The following is a 24,281-nucleotide window of genomic DNA, read 5'->3' as shown; positions in this document are numbered from 1 at the left end:
GCATCACGTACCCATCCACAAGGGCTCGGAGCAGAGGGCGGTGCTGAATAAATTTGTCTTCGCTTATTTGGACACCCAAATACATAATATACACAAAGAGTGCAGAGGAGAGCATGCTCAGTGTCTAATATATTGCCGTCACGTTGGCGGTCAGTGCATCTTTTTCTTCTTGTGTGTCTCCTCCACAGCCTCATGGTGGGTCCTCAACAACAACTGAAAGTAGACAAGCACCCTTCACTGATCGTCACTGATGGCTGCAGAGAGGAAGCAGTCGCCTGTCAGCATATCAGGAAGTCCCACACACACACACACACAAACACCCACACTAACTCAACGCAACTTGTGAAGTCATGGTGATTAGTATAGATTTTGTGACCTCCATGTTCCTTCATAGTTAGGTGGTAGCTGAAATAGCCAGCATGTGTGTTTGTTTACACTCCTAGACGATGCTCTGACGTCCTAAAAGCAGTGACCTCATCAGACAGAGACCCATCTGATGATCTGACATCATCACTGTGTTTGATGTGACATCTGCAGCCCGGAGTAGACCATGAAAGCTGAAGCATGTGTGTGTGTGTGTGTGTGTGTGTGTGTGAGTGTGTGTGTGTGTGTGTGTGTGCGTGTGTGTGTGAGTTTGTGCGTGCGTGTGGTATGCGTGTGTTTGTCAGCGTGTGTGTGTGTGTGCGTGTGGTGTGCGTGTGTGTGTGTGAGAGAGAGAGATGGGCTGGTATAATTGTGTCAATTGTAGCAGCTCTAATGAGCTCATTAACCCGTTATTCTTTTCTTTCTGTATTTACTGCATCAAACTGAGATAAAAATCTGTTGGTCATAAATGGAGACGATATATTGTTGTGTATGCCGTGTGTATCTCTTTCTCACTCTTTATGGGGAAATTACATTCACATTTTTGCCTGTTTTTTTGGTTTGTTTCTCACGATATCTCAAAAATAACATGAAATTTTGTTTTACAGACTGGGAATAATTGTTCAGATTTTTAAGGATGTTCACATCTGGGCTTTCTGCATCTACAAATGTCAGAAATAGATTCTTGATTCCAAATCTTATCAGTACATTTGCAGATTCAAGATGACAATTGAACTTAAATTAATAGTGATAACAGTGATGTGTTAATTTGTAACAGCGAGGTGATGAAGGGCTCATTGTCTGGGTCTGTGTGCGCCTTCAGCTACTGAAAGCTATGGTGTAAAACTGTGGCTCAATGACTTCAGTGTGTGTTCACTATTTCCAGAGACACATTTTTCTAATGATTGCATTTGTCACCACCTAGTGAACCGAGGGCCAAACTGCAGCTGTAAGAAAATAGACTGCTAAGAATTATCCTGGCTTTGTCATGGGATAGGAACAAAGTATTTCACATAAGTGATCACTAATTAAATGTCAACTAATTATCCTTCTAAGCCCCTAAAAGCTTGGATTCAAATCTAAATTATATTCATAACTGAATCACTGTGTGGATGTGGTTCAGTCAGATTTGACAGTGTGTGGATGTGGTAAACAAACAACCCCACAACTGTCATCACGTTTAGATTCAAGTGTTGCTAAACTGAGGGCACCCTGCCGGCCGAGGTTGGAACACCAAACAAGAACCACAGTGTCCCCACAGTGTGCCTGGCCGGTGACCTTTGTTTCTCCTATGGTCATTTCAGATTTTTCTTTCCCATAATTTCCTGTCGGCTATCAAATTAAGCCATAAATTGCCTCAAAATATAATAGGTCACAAAAAAGAAAGAAAAGAAAAAAAGGTTGCTAAACTGTGATTGGTGATGCAAGATGCCCTGTACAAAGCAAGAAATTCATTGAGAAAATATTTTGAAGTAATGAGTTTAATGAAATGACAGTTTGAGGTTCATGCTGACAAAACTCATCCAAAATGAATATGAAATGAATGATATGAAACTGTTGTTTTGTTCTGCATAACAAAAAGGAGATAAATGACAAGACCTTCATCATGTTAGACACTATAATAAACGGTGGGTTAAAATTCTGTGGACTGATCATACTCTGACTTTAATTCACACTGGATATGTAAATATTAATTATTTATGCCCAGCTTAATTAGTTTCCCTGGTTTTATTTTATGGCAACGCAATTTGGATCACAATTAATGTGAGAACAATCATTTGATTATGAAGCCAGCATGTGTGTTTGTTTACACTCCTAGACGATGCTCTGATGTCCTAAAAGCAGTGACCTCATTGGTTGTCCAAAAGTCAGGCTTTTGGACACTAGACCACCAGGGCAAAAGTTTGATAAAAGGGAAACCAAGAGCTCCTAATGATGTCAAACAGAGCACATCAAAAGGACCAATAAAAATAAATAACAGAAAAAAATACCCTTATGAGTTCTAAGGTCCTGCATTCAAAATTTTACTAAGGCAAAAATATTAAAGTATTATTGCTTTGTAACTTCAAAGCATTATATTATTACAATGTTTGTATAATTGGATTATTATCACTGACACATTATTAATGTGTCAGCACTAAGCAGCATTTTAATGTTGTAACTGGTCCAGTTGTATATGTAGGAGTACAATACAACGTATACTCTTGGGAGGTTTAATCTACAGTAATCTATAACATTTTATGATCATCATGTTTTTCACGAAAAATAATCAGAAAATTAACTTTAGCTTGATCCATATTGGATGTGTTGACTTTCTTGCACCTCAGCATTATGTCTGTTGCTCTATCAATTTTCTCAAAATAATAAGCCATCCAAGCAGCAGACTGCCACTTCAATATGACAGTGAGGTCATGTGAATGTCACATGAATGTGATCCTGTTTTTTTGTATTCCTGTATGTGCCTTTAAATGCAATATGTCAAAAACTGATCGAAGCTAACAAATAAACAAACCAATAAAGGTAGTTTTTGCATTTTATTGATAAATTATCATTTTTAAAAAGACCCACGAGCCATATATCGTTCCACCTCACACTACAGTTTTCCAAGTACTGAATTTGAACTATGTACAAAGAGTATTTAATATTATTTTCTGCTTCTTCTTCATCATCATCATCATCATCATCATCATCATCATCACATTCAAAACAAGGTTAGAAGTTGGAACTGTGCCCACTGGTAAAGGTCAAGAGACAGGATACTGAGTTAGCGTATAGCGATGCTAGCTAGCACAGAGTTCACTGGAGGCCAGAGGAGGAGGGTTTACATTCTAACGCACAGGCAGAGGGACAGAGACAGGAACATCGTACGCTTCAGCTACCTCAATGAAAAAGGGGCAAAAAAGAAAAAAAAAAAACACCTCAGTGACTGAACAAAAACAGGTCACCATGCAAACGTGAGTCACCATGTTTTGGGATCATATTCCAACACTCGGACGGAAACAAACCCGCAGTGAGGAACACAGGGAGGTCGGGGAAGGAAGGTTCAAAAATAATTCCAATAAAAGGGTTATTGCTGTAGTGAGTAAAAGCTGCATGGCACAAACAAATAAACAAGCTCCTGTTGATCTGATGCTCTTCTTGACTAATACTGGGCAGCTAAGTTGGCACGCATGGGTATTTTAAGGGTGATTTCTTTTAAAAACTGATCATTTTTTAAAAATCATACAGCAATACAATGTCAGTATAAACAGGCAAGGTAAATGGTTACAATACAGTATGAATATGCAACTTTCTGTAGCTGGAGTTTAACTAGCAGCAAAACAACACATACAATTGCATATAATCGTAGTGCAATGGGCAAACTGTTCTTAGGAGGTTGTTTCATTTTGGTCTGGTCAGTAACAAAAGAAATCAAGTGGATATCATCCTGTCAGTCAGGCTGCTGAAAAACAACAGGAGAAAACAGTCCAGAAAGACCAAATCCAGCCAGTTTGCTAAACTATCATTTTTAAATCAGCGCAGGAGCCAACTCATTTTTGCATTCATCAAGAAAATCACGTTTTTTTTTTATGTTCTTGATTCTGTATTTTGGAGGATTTTGGCAAAACCAGGACAGGATTTGAGTCTTCGTGGACCAGTAGGAGGACTGATCTACATACATTTGTTCAGCGAGTTAAAACACATTCCAGACACGAAAACAACAGGACACATCTCCGACATACACCTCTTCAAACACACACAACATCTCTCCAACACACTCTGCAGGTGTTCTACTCCGCTGAACAAGACCAGGTTGAGATCTCAACAAGATGAAAAAACTAAAAGGTGGGGCTTGTTTTTCCAGCCGTGCGGGGCTGTGGCGGGCCATGCCCGCCCTAGGCAAAGCTGTTTTCCGGGTAGCTCACTTTGATAGCTCCCCAGTAGCATGCTCGTATCAGACAGATGAGGCCCAGCAGGTAGGCGAATGCCCACGACACGTAGGTGGCGTTGTAACGACCGGCAAAGTCCCGAGTCCCAACCTGTTTGCGCAGAACAGAGGAAGAGGAGGTGGGTGAGAGACATTGTTAACACTGACAATTTAGATTTTTTTTTTAAAGCATTGCATTCATATTTTTTTTTTATCCTGCAGAGAGAGATGAACAAAATGAACATCTCAATCTCTTATCTTTCTCTGCATTTCATTAATATGCAACCTTCTACAAAACAGAAAAAAAACAACTCTTTCAATGCTGTGATTGCTCTGAAGTACCCTGGTTTATGGAGAATCCAGAAGATATCAGTCAGTCAGTGATCTACTTCATCAGATAAATGAGAACACACTGCAACAAGCTCAGTAACTGAGTTAAAATATTAAGGAGTATAATCCCATGAGATCATTTTGTAATGATTATGTTTCTAATATGATTATAGCAAGTTGTGAAAGTCTGAGAGGACTTTAATATACTGTAAAAAGCTGTGAACAATATGTGGTTGTGTATACAAAATATAGTTATTGTTTACTGGATAGTTCAGTAGATTCATGGGCCAAAGTGTGTTTGATGTATTTATTGTAATATTATGGCAATGTTGGTACAAAACCATTACACAACATTTGCGACTTTTATCTCTCTAGTTGTATATTGTTTTTAAATCTATCGAGAACTGTAAAGCGCATGCGTGCATTTCTTAATCGATGTGCCCATATAGTAACACAAAGTTTCTCCGTTCAGCTAACCACTTTTTAAAAGACTTTTCCAGATCTCAGGAATTTTCAGTCTTGCTAGTGGTGGGGCTCTGTGGATGGGTGTGTTGATCGATCCACCGCTTTGTTCCAGACTGAATTATCTCAGCTACTAGGCTACGATCTGAGAAAATACACACAACACAAAGAGGGCAAAGCCATACTTACTGTTAGACCCACTCCAATGAAAATGCAGATCATTCCTATAGTTATATAAGCACAACAGCGCCTCCTAGGGAGCGCACTACCAACAGAGGATCTGCAGGAGGAGATCAAGAAAAGAAGGAACAAATGAAGAAGAAGAAGAAAACAATGGTCAGTATGTGAGGGGAGAGGGTTTCAGGACGAAGCCTGCAAAAATGCACTTTAAATGTTGGATTTTTCTTATTTAATTTAGTTTATTTATGTAAGATGACGTCATATTTGTCGTCATCTTACTCTTTTGTATGTTTATTTTTATGAGTTAAAAGATTCCATTACAACAGTCTTGCAAAAAATACTGCCTTGAAGTTTCTGCAACGTTTTAAACAATCTGTGGTGACGCTGAAATGTAAAAGGTTTTCATTATAATGAGCCTGATGCTTTCTTTGTCCCACCCTTTCTCCCCACTGATCTAAAGCCACATCACCCTGACAATCAAAAAAAAAAAAAAAAAAAAAAAAAATCTATCACTTCCTCCTTTTTCGGTGGAATTTACACATGAAACAACCGGCCGGTCACATGTGCAGCTCCCGACCATTTCAGCTCCATCCAGACTCCATACAAACACATGTACAAGTCAATGCCATTAGGCAGCGGACTGGTATCACTATTACATTTACTTTCCTCCCCCTCTCTGCTCTCACATGCCTCTCATGTGATGGGACTCAAGCATTCTTCAGGATTCGCTGGTATTCAGATGGCTTAGGGGAGCCTGATCACCTGATCATCTTACCTTCCCTCCCCTCCTGCCTTACACGTTTCCTCTTTATTCTACTCACTGTTTACATTTGTAACGCCTGATCATCTCATTTATTTGACCTGTGATCATATATAGAGCCTATCACAATAGGAGTTAATCAGAAATTACTGTATGTTTCCCAGTGTAATTTGGGGATTTTCCTTTTGGAAAGGTGTTACCACACCAGAGGTATCAGTTCTTTATGAACATAAAGGTAAAATATCGTCACATGACACCAATGTATCTCAATCACCACTGTCCTGACTTCTGTCATGAGGGAGAGAAAGAGGTTTCATGGAGTTAAAGACAGCGATAAAGAGAAAATTCTGAGAAAATAAAGTTCGAGGGAGAAATATAAAGAGTAAAAGAGATGGAAACAGAAACTGACAAAATATAAGATATAAAATATTTTGTACTGAAAGTTTTAAAGGGAGAATCAAAGATCTCTGTGTTTGCAGTCAGGTTCGGGTACACTGCATTAACTGTAGTAATGGGTAGGTTTAATGGTCTCCCTAAAGCTGATAGGCTTTGCTTGTTGTTGATTTAGGTGAGAATGAAGACAAAGTCCGTTTCATGCTCTGTTCCTCATCATACAGTGACTTAAGGGGTGTATTTTTTAGTCAAATTCCCTTCATCTTTTCTTGATTACTTCTAGTTGGATGAACTAGATGAAAAATATGATTTTCTTTTGTGGCAGACTTCTTTTGCAAAGCTTGCGAGAGGAGACAAAGTTATTTGTTTGCAATGTAATGTTATATGCAAGAAGTAACGTGTTCTTTCAACAAAGCGACACCACGGTACATTTGGTGTCTTGTAAGTTCACGGGAGCTGGGAACTTGTACGTGCATGAAACAAATGAAATCTAGTACGACTGGAGGTTAAGATAGGTAGACATACAGAAGACATACAGAAAAAAAGGCATGGGTAGAGATATAAATAGAGATACTGCCAAAATATAAAATCAAACAGAACGAAACAGAGGCAGGGATATGAGACCGAGACGTGTGACAGAGCATCCCTGCTTTCCCTAGCCAGATACTGTTCACATCATCACTTTCAGATTCTTACACACTCAACCCTGTGTACCCCCCCCCCCCCCACCCTAGTACCATTACATGAATTCAGGCCAAGCTTTAATTCCTGTCACACATCTAGATTAGCCTCCATTGCCTCCCTTCCCCTCACCTTCCAAGAACTAGACAGTGTAGACCTCTAAATGTCGGCCCCTGACTGCAGTGAATTTATCCATAAAGTAGGCACTAATAAAACTACTCCCGAGACAAAAAAGCAAAGAGCTGGGAGTTAAGATATTTACATCTTTGACAAGCTGAATGATACCGAAGCACATACCTAAGTGGCTGAGGGGTTGAAGCCAATGCGAGATCGAGCAGTGATGATTCTTTTCAACAATTAGTTTGTGTTTTAAAGCATTCTGCTTTCTTTCCATGTGCAGTAAAAACGTGGAAAACGTTCACCTTGTTGTGGCAGGTCTCTTAAGATTCAACACTTTGTGGGGCACACCAGAACTCAGCTCTACACAAATACTAGACTTTTCTGGCTCCAGCTACTGACAAAGTGGGCATGAGTGCAAAAGCAAAGTTCAGCTACAACAAGTCCTTTCAGAAAGTGACAGTAACGGTGTTTTTCTAGTATATGGCTTAAACACCCACCCAATTATCCCCAGGAAGGCTGTAATGTATTCAGCTTTTAAAGACCATAGCAGTGATTTTGCATGTTTAAGCCCATTTTCTGCAAATCACTTGTACTTTACATCACAACTCATCATTTTATAAAGCACAGTACTTAATGTGTTCAAGAAAATCTGATATATTTTTTGCAGCCATTATATTCCATTAATTTCTGTGCACCATGGAACTGAAGTTGAAGATTCTGGACGCTTCTCCACTTCACAGTGAACATCATTTGTTAAAAGAAAAATTACATTGTAATTATGACAGATCAATCACTTTCAAAACCAGGAAACAATAATGTAACTTTGGCAAAGAGTAACGCAAACTTGATGTTTACTTGGATGATTACATTACTTAAGCAAGTCTCAAGAGTCTGCTAAATGATTTTCGTGTCATAAAGAAATGGAAACTGAAGGCTGGGAAAAAAAAAATCTGCCAAAAATCTAAAACTGTACAGCTTGAATTTGAAGAAAGAAGTGTGCAAGGTTTAGTAGTTTAGGAGGTGGACCTCGAAAACACACTGGTATGATCATTACAATTCCTTTACGAGATTAAATTAAAAACCTTTGGTGTCTCATTTGACAACAGTTTTTGGTTCAATGTTGGAAACAATGTCCCTCCAATTACTGAAAAAAATCTTAAGAAAATAGAAAATAAACTGCACATACAATTTAATATTCACACCAATCAAGATAAGAGTAAAACACCAGCTGTTTCACCGCGACCTTTGTGTAACCTATTTGTGTGTTAAATGGAAGATTTATGGACTCACATTTTTTTGCAGTGGGGACACTTAGCTAGCGTGTTAAACCGAAGCTCCATCCACTGTGAGGAAAAAGATAAAACAAACACTGTTAAGGTACCGTATTAAGGAGCAGGCACACATGAAGACAGAAATGTCAAAACACACTACAACCTACTGTACTTTAAGGACAATCAACAGGGGACTTACTGGGAATGATTTAAATGATCAGCTATGATGGTTTGCAACTTGTAAATCTATTTATTATATAGGTCCTATATTAGAGAAAATACTGGAGGGTTGGAAAGCTACACGGCTCAATTAGCACCTTAAATCATTCTTATGTTAGTTGTGGTTGTGAAAATACAATTTTTTCCATCAAAGGTTCTGAAGTTAAAAAAAAAAAAAAAAGCAGTGTTATGAAAATGTTCATCCCATCACAGATCAGCATAAAAAGAAGGTCCTATTGACACAAGTAAAATATGTGACTTTTGACATCTGGCTTCACCGAAGAAAGAAAGTTTAAATTGTGGTTTCCAAAGTGAAAAGAAGCAGCACAGTCATAATGGATGCACTGACTTCCAGGCTAAAACTCAAGAATGAAGCCAGTTTTATGCATTAAATACCAAACAGTCTTTCTTTGAATGAAGCTCTCTTCAGAGCCAGATGTGCACAAAGTCATATTACCACTAGTGTAAATAAGGCTGCAGATTGAATTGGAGCAATGTTAGGCTGTTGTTAATATGTCCTCCAGTATGACCAGCTTTCTCAACCTGTTGTTGTGCTGGGGGAGAGCCATCGCTGCGGAGGCTATACATTGGCTGGGATGACCTGGCGTCCTCACTGCCCTACAGACGCCGCAAGCAACACGTTAAGAGGTCAATGGCACTGATTATGACACGCGAGCCAGTGTCATGCTGACTCAGTACCTCAGGTTCAGCTTGTCTCTTTTTATTAGTATGCAAGATGTTGAATAAAAGTTTGAGGTATTAAACTCAATCAAAATGAACATACTGCATGTCAAAAGTACTGATAAAAAGCTGGTATAGCTGCAGGTTGGAGGGATAAACTGAATTTCGAGTGACATGTTGGGGACACACTGCAGTCAAGTGGTACTTAGGATGTTTGATGAGTCAGGCAAGGAAAGGAAACATGCAACAAATGCCACTTGCAGACACCATATTCTGCCAGGTAGAGTCTGCAACATGTCGGAGGTTTTCAGTTCAACAGATAAACGATTGTTAATCAGAAAAGAAACATGGCACTAGCTTTCATTTGTGCTTGGGACTGACTTGAATAAAGCTCTTCCCTGATACCAGCTCTGTGCATATAGAGTAGAGGCAGCTAAGAGACCTGAAATGACTAAACAACTTAGGCTATAATACTTCAGCAAATCCAATGGTATTCAATCCCTCAACACGTTGATATATGATGTGGCTCTCATTTTTATTCATATGCACGTACCAACAACAGCACAGCAACAAAATTCTGTATGGATAACTCTGTGATTGGTTAAGGTGGTCGTCTAGGGTAGTTTTACGTACTAGGAAGGTGTTGCCACAGTGACCGCAGACCACCCTCATCCCCTGAGGGTGCATGGGCAGTGCCGGCTGGGCAGGTTGCTCCTCGGGGATCACCATCACCGGGCTCAGGTTAATAATGCGTCTGCTGTCGGTTTCAACACAGCCAGGACAGGGTTATAACAGTTTCTGGTGAAAGGGCTTGATTCGCTCATAAAAGTCAATCGGCATTTTGTCAGAGCCTCAAATTCGGCCGTGGAAAGAAAGTAAACCTACAAGAAATGAGAAGTAATAGTGCAAAACAGTCTGACCTTGTCTGCCTGTTACCTACCAGTTTGGTCGAGGACATCCTATCCTCCTGGACGTGTCTTTGCAGATGAGCAGGCAGTTGCAGGGACATCTCACATACTTCTTCCCCGTCGGAGGGTTCTTGATGGGCTGGGGGACAACATATTAGACTCAGCTCGCTGGAAACTATCAGTATGATACAGCACATAAAAACAAAGCCACGGGAGAGGAGAGCCCTTGATTTAAAATACTGCAGAGGTGACACAGCAAAGCCTTTCAGAAACAACAGGATGGAAAAGGATGTGCAAAATCAATAGCTTTACTTTTAATCTATGAAATATGTATTAGCTCCCCCATCCTGTCATGCTGTCATTTGAGAAGCATTTCTACAGTCTCTGAGAGTTACCATGTCACACTTTGAGCTGTTTATGTCTACTTACACTGGGCGGGCCAGTGGTGCAAACTATTTGGCTTTGCATAGAATAGTCTGGAATTAGACTGTACCGTGACCATTTTTAATGTACGAACCAAAGTAGATCACCGAAAGCATTTTGCATATCGCTCCAGCTTTAGATTTACAGTGTGTCTGTACTGTCTGGTGAACCTGAGCTGGTATAAGATGCAACAACTGGAGGCCGGACACTGTCAACTGTGCTCTGTTTTGGTCCAGATGTCTAGTTATGGTTATACGGCTAAGCCCATGCATTAGCACCACAAATATCAGACAGTGGAAATGGCATTCGCCACCTGAGTGTTTGTGATGACAGGCATTCATTCTCCCTGCTCTCCTCCCTCCTCTGATAGCTCTATGAAAGCATTTAGTGACTCAGGCTGAGACGCAGGCGACACATTCAAGTCTTATGGTGCACTTATCACTGGACCGACTGAGAGACGTGACAGGTGTCAACTTTAACATCTGATCGGGCTCTAATGGCTGACATGCAAAGATGAAAGACAGTCGAGGAAGTGGGCTCCAAAGCAAATGGCTCCTCTTGTGATCAATGACAAATCGCATGTTTTGTCACGCGAAATGATGCTGCAGAAGAAAACATAACAAGACACGCAGGCTACGGCTGGATGTGACTGTCACGCTAGAAAATTGTGATTAGATTGCCAGAAAGAAGAATAGAGAAAGACCGGAGAAGAGAGGAGAAGAATGACAGACAGTTCAAATAAAACAGAAGATAAAATGTCTTTACTCAACTTGACAGACAATTACAACAGCAACACTCATTTATAAAGCTGTCACCGGCCTCAACGATGGCTTCCACTTACTGAAGCTTCATTGCAGACTGTACACTTGACCACGTGCTGATGCAGCTTTCCGTCCAGGTTGATGAGCGACTCACACACACGGCAGTTGATGACAGGCACACCGCCGGCGTCGGGGCTGGCGATGGCTGTGTAGGGAGGAGGTAGTTCGGCTTTGAGAAGAGGAGGGCAAAGCACACGACACACAGCCGGCTGTTAATCACATGCATCTAGAAAACTTCGTGATTTTCATATCCTGAGGAAAAAAAGACCAAGCTCTGACAGAAGATGAGTCATTTTTGTGGTTGGTGCACAGCCATCGATGGGCACTGTGCCTCAGGGTGCAGCTTTTGGTTTCCAGAGAGGTCTGACTACTTGTCATACGAACTGCCTCTTCTCTAGCACAACCTCACCCTTTCCATTCAATCTTTACTTCCGGGCTTCCAGTTCAATTAATTAAAATAATAAAAACTGAAAACAGAGGTATACCTAAGTGCTCACACAGTTGTAAAATAATAAATCAATATCAGAACAGATTATAGAATAGGAAATTGTCTGATAAAACCAAGACAATCTCAGCTACATCATTATGGCGATGATAATGTTACTTATCTTTGTGTATACGCAGACTCCGTTTAGGAGCAGCTATGTGTTATGGCTCTAGACCCCTCACATCTAAGGCCGCTGTTGAATGTAATATGGATAATGTTGATACCATTTTGGAAATAAACTACCCATTCATGATGTTGATGAAATACGACAAAATCTTAGGTCGGGTTTCTGATGAGGCTCTAACAGGCCAAAACAAAGTCACACTCGAAGCGCAACGATACAAAAACAGCATCTGATATTTCTTAAAATAACCTACAGTTACAGAGGGGAGCTGAAGGATAACACAGCTTTCAGTCCTTGGCAATAACTTTCCAGTAAATTTTTTTTCTCAAAACCACATACTGTGTAATCCATGTTATTTAATGGTTCCCTAATTAACTCTTACGACCTACCAGATGGTTAATCCTCGCCTGGAAACATGGGAAATATCTTAAACGATCCTATGTGCAGTTATGCTCCACGACAATGTCAGTACTCTCCAGCTTAAGTCCTGCTCATGCTGTACGCAAACCCATGACAACCTATGTGGTGCTCTGATTGCTCAACACGTGACTCAAACTCCATTCTGTATGTTTAAGAAAGAAACAATGGGCCCTTTTAGATACCAAAAAGATGGCGTAAAATCCACTCACTGTCGAGCTGCAGACAAAGCTGACATGTAACCTACAGTATGAGCCAGTCTTCTGATTGTGAGGCTATGGCATTTTAAGGTCCATATCAATATACGGTTATAATGTAGCTTCATTTGTAAGTAATATGATACAATTTATATCTACATAAATATACATATATACATTATATAACATCTGCAACATCTGTGAAGACATCATGCAACAAAGATTAAAAATGTTAAACAGGCAGATTTAAAAATGCTCTCATGTAACACATACTCAGGAGCGTGAAAACGGAAAATTCTATACATAATTAAGATGTATTAACTTGTTCAGTTGTTGCACCTGACCATTTTGGTTGAGAAACCTTCAACAGCCAGGCCAACGATTAGCGTTTTATGGTCTATACAAGTGTAATTAACATGATCAAATAGCCGGTTCACAGACTTAAAGACTTTCTCTTTATGTCTGAAAGAACTACTGTGAACGAACTACAGTAGCCATTCGAATGAACTCTGTACTGTTTAATCCCACATTAACCTGGTGCAATTAGTCTACATTCCATGTATTTTTCAGGGTTTTAATAAACTTAATCCATTGACTTGCACCAGTCGCTACCTTTACTACTACTTTTATGCATACTTTACATTCTGAGGGATCAAAAAAAAAAAGCCTACAGCCATGTTGACAGTCTCTCTTCCTTCATTTCTATCATTTCACTCAAAGTGAAATCTTAAAGGAACTGAATAATTTGCTTCTAAAAATTTTAAAAAATAACTAAATGAAAAATCAACTGATTATCTGGAAAAAAATGTGAGAAAAGTTGGTCTGCAACAAACAATTATTTCCATTACCTGTCCATTATTTTTACAATTCGTCAATTAGTCTATAAAATTAGTTTTACAATTAAGTGTTTGGTTTGTTAAATGTAGGAAAATAGTGACCAATGCTGTGATTAGCATTGGTCAATATTTTCTGCCAGAGCACACAAGGTGGCATCTTATCTTGTTTGACCAACTGATCAAAATCTAAAGATTTCCAATTTACAATGACATAAAACAGAGAAAAGCACAGAAAATCCTCATATTTAAGAAGCTGAAACCAGAGAAAAATGGAAGGTGTTTTTCCTTTATTAATGACTAAAATGGCTCATGTATTATCAAAATTGTTGTAGTAATTAGTAGTAATCAACTGACGGAACAATTAATAGACTAAATGTTTCTACATTAGGGACAATACAGCAATAGTTTTAGAAAAGGCTTTTTTATACATGTACAGCAGAGAAATGACCTCTTCAAATAATAACACTTGTATTTGTTTAATTTAGAAACAAAACCATATGAAATGTTTGTGTGACTGCAGGTATCCTACTAACTGCATTCTTCATATAATCTAAGAAAAGCGTTTACTGCATTGCTCCAACAGGCAGGGGTCAAATATAGAAATATATTGCGATACAATCTCTTCTGTTACTTTGCATTTTTAACCTGACCCCAGACCGTGGACCAGTCACAAACAGGCCTCTAAACCCTGTTGACAAATGACCAGTTTCCTCCTCGCCTCGCTCTGAGGGAGATAATGGGACGAGTCAACAGGTAAACGAGCTTGGCTCTGAGATTCGGATACAAACGACCCGTTGACACCACAGGGACAGATGGGATACCTCGTCTACATTTGGGAAAACCCGGCTAGAGATACAACCAGAGCACGCCAAAGACACTTGTACTGTGTGCAGGCAGTACATGACGCTGCCTGTCATCCTCTACTAAATTATGTTAATCTAAAATGAAATAGAGCATTCAGATCCTGACCATATTCTCTTCTTTAATCTTAAATTCTTACATAACAGCAAAAAATAAAATCCTGATCAACACCTTGGATTCAAAAGCAGTCGGCACTTCTCTCGGCGTTCAGGCCTGTTTCTACTCGCTTCTCTCTCGGCTATGTGCACCGGAGTTGTCCTAACGCATGGCTGAAACTGAATATAGCCGCTATAGGTTTTCACTAGCTGCCCTCAGAGCCAGAGGTAAGACGAGAAGACACTTTACTACAACCACCAGCAGCACCACAACGTGCAGCCACCATCTTGTCCTGCCTAGCTGGTGCCGTCGCTGACCGGATGACCGTGGACCTTGTGGTTTGTGGTGAAGAACTAGCTGAGAAGCGGGTATGCAGACACCAGCTGCTCGAAGAAATGTCCCGACTTGAATCCTGTTTCAACAGAAACAAACTCTCTTTAAGGTCAAAAGATAGGGTCAGTGTTATTCTACATTTTTCTTATTGTCAGTAAGACCGAAAACCAGCAACGTGTTAGTCCGTCTCTCAATGCTTTCTTCTCTACTCCGGCTCTGTGGCTCTCAGCCCCAAACAGATGCATTCCTACCGTAAATCTTTATAAACTGGCCACTCCCATTCATAAAAAGGCTCAGAAATTTCCTAAAACAGCCAGGCACTGTAGTTTTTAGCAAATGTTACTCAAATAGCAGCAAATAGTGTATTTGTTGGGAACTATTTTTAGCCGTGGATTGACACAAATTTGGTACTCCAGTGTAGGGATGGACGATGTGGCCTTTAAATAATATCACAATATAGCAAAAAATAAATAAATAAATTGTGATGATGATATTTATGACGGTAGAAATGGTAATTATTTACATAGATGATGAATTACGATGATTGGAAAACAAAGCCTGATGTTTAACTCCTCTCAACTCCATTGCTTGTGCGATGAGTTTGTCCTCACACCTTCCCTCCTGAATATGACTGATTGAGCCATTTGCCTCCGTTTCTCTCCACTTGTAAAAACTCAGGTTATCTATAGCCACGTTTGCTGCTGCTATATGTAACCATGACATGAATAAAAGTCAGAAATAAAAGTCATAATATCATTAATATGATATGACTCTTTTTTTTAATCATGTAAAGATTTACTCCAGTTTTCTTGTACAAGATGATATGGCACACCCCTCCTACAGAGCATATTTACAGCTGTAGAACCGTGTATGTGGGACTGACTCAACATAAACTACAGTGCCCATTTTCAAGCTAATGGAGGAACATGAGTCAATGATGTGTTTCTAATTAATAGTTTTTGGAAAACAATGGACATCTACGGCCCAGACGAATAAGACATATCAGGCCTTAGCTACACAGACAATACTTAGTTGGTTCATTGTTGGTTTCGGTCTTTTCGTGGGATTTTTTTGACAATAAGAAAAACAACATAAGTTAAAAACATAAACAACATATAAAATATCACCAGGCATACTTTAATATATCTGGATGACAAGGTCTCCTGTCACTGCAGCACAGTACAGGATGAGGTAAACGTTGCAGATTCTTGACTCCACCCTTGGATGACTTTGCAACCATCTCTGGTTTTAAAATTGGATAACATGTATTTTGACAGGAGCACTGTCTTTGTGTGACAGTAAAACCGAGGAATTCATTTATGACTGTCAAGATTAAAAGAGCCTCACACGGGCTTTTGTTGGATTCAATTTCCTCTGCCATTCAAGCGCAAAAATGTCAAGCACAGTGGCTTGGTGCAGCCAAGGTCATCGGTCTCCACCCATCACCAACACTATGCTGTGCCCATTGGAGGAAAATACAGCAAACAGTGAATCTCTACCTGTCACTGCCAAGTGAACCCCGCCTGTGAACAACTCTGTTCAACAGGTAAAAGGGGTCATGATTCTTCACTGCTGTGTCAGATACTGAAAATACTAAGGAAATCCTTACAACAGAGATTGCAGTAACTTTCACAGCAACAGCAGCTTTTACTCAATTCTAATCAAAGCTCAAATTCACTCAGTTTCCTAAATGCGGCTTATAATCAGTGAAAGCACCATCAGAGGCATTTTTGTTTTGGGACAACATCTCAGTTTTGGCATCTTTGGCTCAAATTAATCCATTGGGCACTGTCGGCCAGCAAACCTAAAGAAACCGGAATTAGCCATAATCCAGACTGCAGAGAGAGAGGGAGGGAGAAACTAGGCCATGAAGTAAACCGACATTCATTCAGGCTTTTACTCAGTTACTGCTGTAACATCCAAACAGGCTGTGAGTTTACAGGTTATTACAGTCCAGCGATAAAGTCTTTATGATTAACCCGGTGGTGAAGTGTGAATTCTGCAAGATTAGACTACTTCTGAACAACAAATTGTTCATTTTCAGTATTTGTTTGCTTGATATTAGCTGTTTGTCCTGAAATGCTCCTAAAACAGTATTACACGGTCAATGAATCCATTCATTTGCAAGCAGAGCAACCAGAGAAAAGAAATGTTGTTTGTATAAGCCCATTACAAAAAAGGTACAATCAGAGAAATATAGTTCCAAAGTGTATGTAGATAAATTTACTTCAGATTTTATGTTAATGTTAGCTCTAAATGAAAATCCGGTCAGGTGCTCAAACGAGACCGAAAACAAAACATTATACCTCTGACATGAGAATCAGATCTGGATGTTTCTGTAGAACAACTCTAGGAGGGAACTTTTTCTCAAGCGAAGCCTCCGCCAGAGACAAACAGCATTTGTGACGATGCATGTCTCCGGCTTCAAAATGGGAATTTGTTCTTCTGCTGCACAAATTCAGAATCTGCTCAGACTAAATTGAGTGCAAAGGCCAGTCCTGACAGCAGCTTCCAGACCTAGTTGTCAGAGGATTTATGAGCTGTAACTGCCTGGGTCATTCAGCCCAACATGCATTATGGTACTGTAACCTGCATGCAGCTGTTTACTAAGCAAAATGTGGCCACTGTTTGCGTTTTCTGGCCATAAATGTGCATGGTTTTTTGTTTTTGTTGGGGGGTTTTTTTTGCTTTTTTTTAACTGCATGAAAGATACAAAACATGAAAGAATATTCGAGCTGCCTTTGCAAGATCAAGGCCAAATATTTGTTGTTAACAATCCCATATTCATGCAAACGAGCAAACTGACAGCTACCATCAAATACATGGGACTTCGTGGCATTTACTGATTTGGGCCCCATCCACAAAGGGCACATCTGGGGATTTTGCTGATTTGTAGCTGGGACAAAAGGCTGCTCGCCTGCCTTCACCTGCAGTGGGTCGTTTCTCCTCCGTCAATCAACAACCCACAAGAAAAGCCCACATCCAGTGAGGCCTGGCAGCGCAACAAGACGACTCCTATCGTTTTCTGGTGAAGACCCGGAGCATTACAGGCCCCGGGGAGTCGTGATGTAAGCATTTCTGCAGTGAAAAACAGAGGCTGGTGTTATTGTAGGCCCTTCTTCTCTAACCCACTGCTCTAGTTCTCACAGGGGGAAGCTCCACCTTTTTCTCAGCTGCCGATTGATTTCCCACCGATGCCCTTGCCTTGCAGTGCTCTGCCTTGCCGCAGTTTAATTTACGCACTTGCACGAACTCGATACGCCCCGTACATGATTCAGCACGCAGGCAGCGGGGCTCTACATGTCGTGTGTTTACCTCGGGGACTTGAATCCTGCAGGTACGGGGGAGCAGTGGGGGTCACATTCCCGGAGTTGGGGCCCGACAGCAGCGGAGATCGCTCGTCCATGCCGTCGGAGGCCATGTCGTTGACCGTGAACGGAGAGAAATGACGGGCAGAGACGGCGGGGAGGCTCCGGGAAGCGCCGAGTCTTCACTCAGCACGAAGGAGCAACCAGCGGCTGGTTGTTGATGCCGAGTTGCTCCGGTCCAGCGGCACCGGTGACGGCAGACTGGAGGAGGAGGAGCTCCGCGGTGCTCCCCGCCCCCTCGCTGACATGGCCCCGGGCAAGGGCAGTGCTCATGTGCGCTGTATGTGGAGCTAAATAGCGCACACATAGGACACTGTGAAGGAATTTAGTGAGAAAAATGCGTACAATAATGAAGTGAATTTAAGTTGATTGCAGCCTGCACATGGACGGATTATAAGACAACGGGCCCCTGGGAACGAACATGTTAAAAGGCCCCTCACCCCTCCTAGATAGGAGCAAGACAACTTAACTGAAAGGGAAACAAAACAACTACAGATGACACGTGTGTGTATAGTTGTTCCACGTCTCTTTGTGGGCATATTGCGCCTCTCTATGGCTGTTTAATGTTTTTTATAGGCCATTTTGAGTCTCTCTGAAGTCCTTTTTTTTTTGGGTATCTTTTTGGGTCAGTTGACCAACTTTCCAACAGGAAATGTTCAACAGTCACCTCAAACAAAGGCTCTGTTTCAGGGGCCAGCTGACCCCTTGGGCCCCAGAGCGTGTGCCCATTTGGTCCCGTTCAGTAATCCCTCCACGAGCCTGTAAACACATGCACAAGATTATTTGAATGATTTGGATTTTAGCCCATAAATTATCAGCAGTAACTATGAAATCCTGCTTAGATTCATAACAAGCAGATCAAACTTCAGTGTCTTCAATGAGGAACTCAATGGTAAAAAGCAGCAAAGAAACAATTTCCAGTCTTTGCCACTAGATGTCTATGTAGGATTACTGAAGTCCAGGCCTGAGAGGTCCATCGATATTTGGACCATAATTTATGATTTAGCTGAAGAAAGTACTAGTTTATTTTAGGTTTGTGATTAAAAGTGCTTTTCTTTGTTTTCTTATTTATTGTGCGTGTATATATTGATCTGGGAGGCCCGGGTGCTGCACACACACGGAGATAAATAGAGTTGTATTGAATCTGAACTGAATCGAATTGACTGGCTGAAGAGCAAACTTTGAACATTTAATCTGCTCAGATTCAGCCACTGTATGAAAACTGATTAGACATTCAATCATGCGTCTGAAGCACACAGAGACAAGCAGGGCTGTAGCCGGGATTTTAGAAATACCCTCAGAGGTATTTCTTGCCTTTTTTGAAAAGCTGACGTTATGTTGTTTTCAAGTTATGCTTTTTGCAAATTTTATTTCCCAACATGAAACTCTAAATGCTGCTTTGGAGCCTTCTCCGTACTGCCAGGAATGAAATTCAGGGGGAGAAATTCTAAAGCCTTCATTTTTTTAATTATTTTATCATGATTTTTTTTAATTAGTTTATTGGCCTAAAAATTGTCAAATTGAAACATAATGAATACGGAACATAATGAATCTAAAAATACAGGGAACACTTTATAAAATATCCACCATATGTAAGTTTTCAATTGTCAAATGTAAAGTCCCCCAAGGTTGCTAAACAACCCCGAAAATCTACTGACATAAAAAAGAAAAATACCAAGGACGCGACTTCAGCATCCCCAGCGTTAGCTACGGCCTTGCAGACAAACACGACCAAACAGCTGTTTGTTCACGGGCCAAGTCAAAAGATGGAGGAGTAAAATGATCTACAGTTCCTACAGGTTTTCCACTGACATGTTCTGTACCTACATAAAGTTGAAATTTGGCACTTTATCCTCATGATCCTCCATCCTCCATGTGGTACCGTGAGGTGAGATGAGCAGTGGTGTTACAGTGGACTTGCTGTGACTACAGTCATACTGCCTGTTCTGGAGGTCAGCAGTTCAGGAAGCTGCTTTTTCTGGCTTTGTGGGAGTTTTTTATGACCATGAGTCATATTAGATCGTGCCTGTTGTCATTATGCTGCTTTGCGGCCCGTTTTCTTTATGTCCTGGTGTGTTTCATCCGCTGTAGTTGATTCGACTGGACTGGCTGAGCAGTGTCATAGTACAGGAATTTGAAAGTTGGCACTTTAACCCAGTTCAGTCATTTCTTTCATTTCAAATGCAAAGTGCTGCAGCAAAGATCCAATACAAGTGTGAACAACAGTAAACCAGACTGTATATGGATCTTCCACCTGATATATTTCACAACGGAGTCAAAACACGACTCAAACTTCTTCATCTGAATAAAACTATTTAGCCTTTGTTCCCCAAATGGTTTGAGAATCATTACCGGGACTTGAAAACAACATCTGGTTGCCACCACCAGCCGAGTATCCATGTGGACAGGGCTGTAGTGATCTGATACAACCTTTTAGAGTTCCACCCTTTTCAGGAATTACCTAGTTTATGGATGTAAGGTTGGAGTTGTGTGCCTCATGTCCATTCCTCCCCCTAAAATTACAACACCCTCACTTGTTTATGCCAAAACAAGTCTCCCATTCCTTGTTGCTTATGTCAGGCTGTTAACCACAGGCCACATTGATTCCCTGGCCACTCAAAAGACTCACTAGATTAACACCGATGATGTGAATTAATCCCAAATTCCTCAGCCTCGGGACAGAGCAGGTTTGTTCTTAAAACATGATGTTTAGGTGTAAATCGGAATTCGGACCAAACCGTGTCAACGCACAGGTATGATCGCAGGGGGTTTTGTGAGTTTAAAATTGGGGCAAATTCAGGTCTGGCTGGTCCCGTTTAGAACATTGTAAAATGGCTCATAAATACCAGGAGCATCACACCTCCTACTCCTCCAACCAGTCCATTCACAGAGTCTTGACTTGTGGTCTTAAGAGGAACAAAAAGGCTGCAAATGAACAAGTTTTACCAAAAAAAAAAAAGTGAAATCCAGCATAGAAACTTAAATCCACATTTTAAGTGAGTACAGGCTACATAAATACCTACAGACACTGTCTCTCACCGGCAATTAAATTCAATTTCCCCTCATTTCCTCTATAGACTCTGGGGGGACAAAATAATTGCTCCTGCCTCTGCTGTTGCCGGGCCAGTAAATAGTGATTCAGATCGCATGTAACAGGCTGCGGGCTACGAGTCATTTTTTCCGACGACTTCAGGCACCAGAGGAGCGTCGCAGCACTCACAGACCGCCTCGTCGCTGGGGTTTCTCTGCAAGGTAAGGCCATTCATGTACACCGGACAAAAGGGACATTTCTGGAGGATTATTCGTCAAATTGTGGTTCCCACTGAGCCTGGTTTTGCAAGGATTAGAAATTGCGGACTAAATGCTTTTTTTCTTTTCTTCCTAAACTTACTGTTCTTGCAAACTATCGTGAAGCCGCCGAAATGAGAGTAAAACTTCCGGTAACAAAATAAGCAATAAAAAATATCTTTATGCTGCAGCCTTTTAGAGGAGTACAAATTACTTGGTGGAGAAATATGCGCTGCAATGACCCCTTTTTGTTATTTTTGTTAAACCTAACATACTTAATGCTGTTATTTTGAAGGTAAAAATCACATTTTGCCAATACTGACTCGGTTTTTATGCCGGTGAAAAGTCTCACTTTTAATCTTAATTTATAAAAAGCCAGTTGAAATTTCCTTGTCCATCCAAATCTCCAGTCCTCTTTAACAATGTAGTCTGTCCAGAAATTGCCTGGAATTGTGCATATACGTTGATGATTTTACCATCATGGCTCACTAAAAAAAAAAAAAAAAAAGGTCTCTTTTTTTTCTTCCAAGCACAGGATGGAAATGTAGTAGTCTCTGTTTTGTGTTGGTAAGAGGAGAGAGGAGACCGGCTCTGTTTGCTCTATTTTCCTGCAAGTCTAATCAAGTTTAATACTTAATGTTTCAACCAGTCTAGAAATGCTCCACGGGGCAGTGAGCAGGGCTGTGCTCTGCCTGTCCTGCTGCCTGCTGTTGGGGGTCTGCTCCCCAGCAGAGGGTACAGGACCAGCAGGTCCTCCTCCCACATTTCCCCGTGAACAAGAGTCAGGGGAAGCAGACCTTGAGGACTGGGAGTGGGGGTCTGGATCATCTCTTCTGCAGCTGCTCCACAGCTTCCCCGCTGACAGCCCCTTCGTCACAGAGACCCCAGGAAAACCGGTTAACTGCAGCCAGCGCTTCTGGTTACCTCCGTCCTCTGCAGTCTGCTGGGAAAACATAGCCGGACCTGAGGAGTTTGCCAAGTCCCGTCTGCTTGTTCTGCAGAACAGGGCTGCCCTGCAGGCTGTGTCCACCTCCAGCGGGGTGGATGAGGGAGGGATCTCCTATGACCACCAGGCCAGAGAGGAGGTCCAAGGGATCCGTTCAGACCACCTGAGTGTGGCAGAAACTATGCAGACCATGGAGAAGGTGTTTGTCTCACTGGCGGAGAAGAGGAAAGAGGGGAAGGAGCAGGGGGTTTTCACTAGGTAAGAAATACACAGCCATGGACCATTTACCTATCAGGTCTGTGGTTTGAATCACTTAAGGGACTGTACTGAAATTAGTAGAGTGGGAAGGGGGTTAAATCCTATATTTCATTTTATAAAAAAGCAACAACCTCATCAGCATTATTAATGTTTTCTGTGGACACTACCCATAACATAAAAATAAGTCTGATACCTTTCCCCTCAATACTTCAACATAATATATTTATGGCAAATATAAGAAAATGTTAAATATTCCAGCCACTCTGTATTTTTTTTTTAAATAAAAATCTGTTATATGAAGAGTTATTACAGCAGCAGAATGATTGACACAAGCACAGACATTAGCTCGGCGCTGCAATATTTTCCCCGCGACCAGATTCCAATGAATAAATGAACACATAACGGTGCTACAGCCGAATGTGTATTATGTTCAGTAGTTACATGATGCCCCCCAGTTAGCCGCTCCAAAGAGCGCTACAAACTGTCTGCTTTTAAACTGTGGCATAGTGACTGAAGACGGGAGTTTAATGTGAATATGTCCCCGACTGCATCCTTAATGACGCAGGAGCAGGTATATTTATCAGTGGTTTGGTTTTTCTGTTGCATATTTATATACAAAATTGAAATACATGTTTTGCTGAGACCAGTCACAATACACCACTTTGAGCCTCAATGTACAGAAGTATAGCAATTAAATTTCCAGTAAATACTGACCAGAGGCCAGCTGTGGGGCTAGTCCTAAATTGTTATTAGTGAGGTAATTAGGAACCCTAGATCAGTGTTTCTTGTTCGACCCAAGCACTGACTGAATGCCAAAGACAGAGTGGAAACACTGGCCACAGAAGCAGCTGAGTCATTTCCAGTGCTTTCCGGCAGTCATCTGGCTGAGACCGGGAACTGGCACTAAAACAGTTTTAGAGCATTAACTTTCAAATCAGTGCTTTCTCTGTGTTAGATGAGAGCAAAGTCGTTACTCTCGGACGGTCATGGGATTTTTAAAATGGTTCTCAAGTCTCACGCAAGGCAGTGCGTGTGTATATGTCTCAGGCATTTACTTGTTGCTGTCATCCCTTTCAGCATGAGGGAGCATCTCGCCAACGCAAGAGAAACCATCGACGGCAGAGAGCACATGGTTAACCACCTGGAGGAGCAGTTTTCTACTTTAGAGAAAACTATGCTCAACATGCAGCTTCGAATCAACAAACTCTTCCAACAGTGACAATGTCATGGACCCACTGCCTCTTTTGCTTCCCTTACTTGAACTGTATTTATATAATCATGTATAGTACAACAATGCATGCATGTTCAGGATTATGTAAGTCGGTAGTATGACGGAAAAACACACTTGATATGCACGTTATTATGACATTAACATACCTACAAAAGTAAAACATGTAACCTGGAATTTGTAGATTAATAAACCTCACATTATCAGGGGAGTTTTGATGAACTTGTAGCAGTAAATCTAGTTTTATGTTGCCAGTTTGCAAACATGTTCCACATCGAGATTTCATGGTCACATTAATAGCCTCTAGTAAAACTGCAAGACAC

At 40.9% G+C, this 24,281-nt stretch overlaps 2 protein-coding genes across 4 annotated transcripts in view; one reads left to right on the top strand and one right to left on the bottom strand.

Annotated features, from left to right (window-relative positions):
* pip4p2 (phosphatidylinositol-4,5-bisphosphate 4-phosphatase 2) overlaps positions 1 to 18,490 on the bottom strand; it is a 28,345-nt gene extending 9,855 nt beyond the window's left edge. Inside the window, exons 1-7 of one of the 2 annotated variants that reach the window (XM_040121202.1) lie at positions 18,186 to 18,490; positions 11,540 to 11,688; positions 10,308 to 10,414; positions 10,001 to 10,124; positions 8,487 to 8,539; positions 5,252 to 5,342; positions 2,885 to 4,382 (exon numbers count right to left, since the gene is read on the bottom strand). In XM_040121202.1, coding sequence (XP_039977136.1) covers positions 4,239 to 4,382; positions 5,252 to 5,342; positions 8,487 to 8,539; positions 10,001 to 10,124; positions 10,308 to 10,414; positions 11,540 to 11,688; positions 18,186 to 18,291 — 774 coding nt within the window. In that variant the 5' untranslated portion in view covers positions 18,292 to 18,490 and the 3' untranslated portion in view covers positions 2,885 to 4,238. Of the gene's footprint in view, positions 1 to 2,884; positions 4,383 to 5,251; positions 5,343 to 8,486; positions 8,540 to 10,000; positions 10,125 to 10,307; positions 10,415 to 11,539; positions 11,689 to 18,185 lie in introns of those variants that run through there. The other variant, XM_040121203.1, reaches the window with a different exon arrangement.
* Positions 18,491 to 20,886: 2,396 nt separating this feature from the next.
* si:ch211-57n23.1 lies at positions 20,887 to 24,180 on the top strand. Of its 2 annotated transcripts, none has more exons than XM_040121205.1 (4): positions 20,887 to 20,925; positions 21,316 to 21,490; positions 22,176 to 22,730; positions 23,808 to 24,180. In XM_040121205.1, the coding sequence occupies exons 3-4, from the start codon at positions 22,183 to 22,185 to the stop codon at positions 23,947 to 23,949; spliced, it is 690 nt and encodes a 229-aa protein (XP_039977139.1). In that variant the 5' UTR covers positions 20,887 to 20,925; positions 21,316 to 21,490; positions 22,176 to 22,182; the 3' UTR covers positions 23,950 to 24,180. The 2 variants fall into 2 exon arrangements, with proteins under 2 accessions (XP_039977139.1, XP_039977138.1); XM_040121204.1 differs by having other exon boundaries at positions 20,899 to 20,991.
* The last annotated feature ends 101 nt before the right edge of the window (positions 24,181 to 24,281 follow it).

Source organism: Xiphias gladius, chromosome 24 (genome assembly GCF_016859285.1).
Source record: "Xiphias gladius isolate SHS-SW01 ecotype Sanya breed wild chromosome 24, ASM1685928v1, whole genome shotgun sequence".
Lineage (NCBI taxonomy): Eukaryota > Metazoa > Chordata > Actinopteri > Istiophoriformes > Xiphiidae > Xiphias > Xiphias gladius.
Note: the sequence above shows the minus strand (reverse complement) of the source record. Positions and strands in the feature narration are given on the sequence as shown.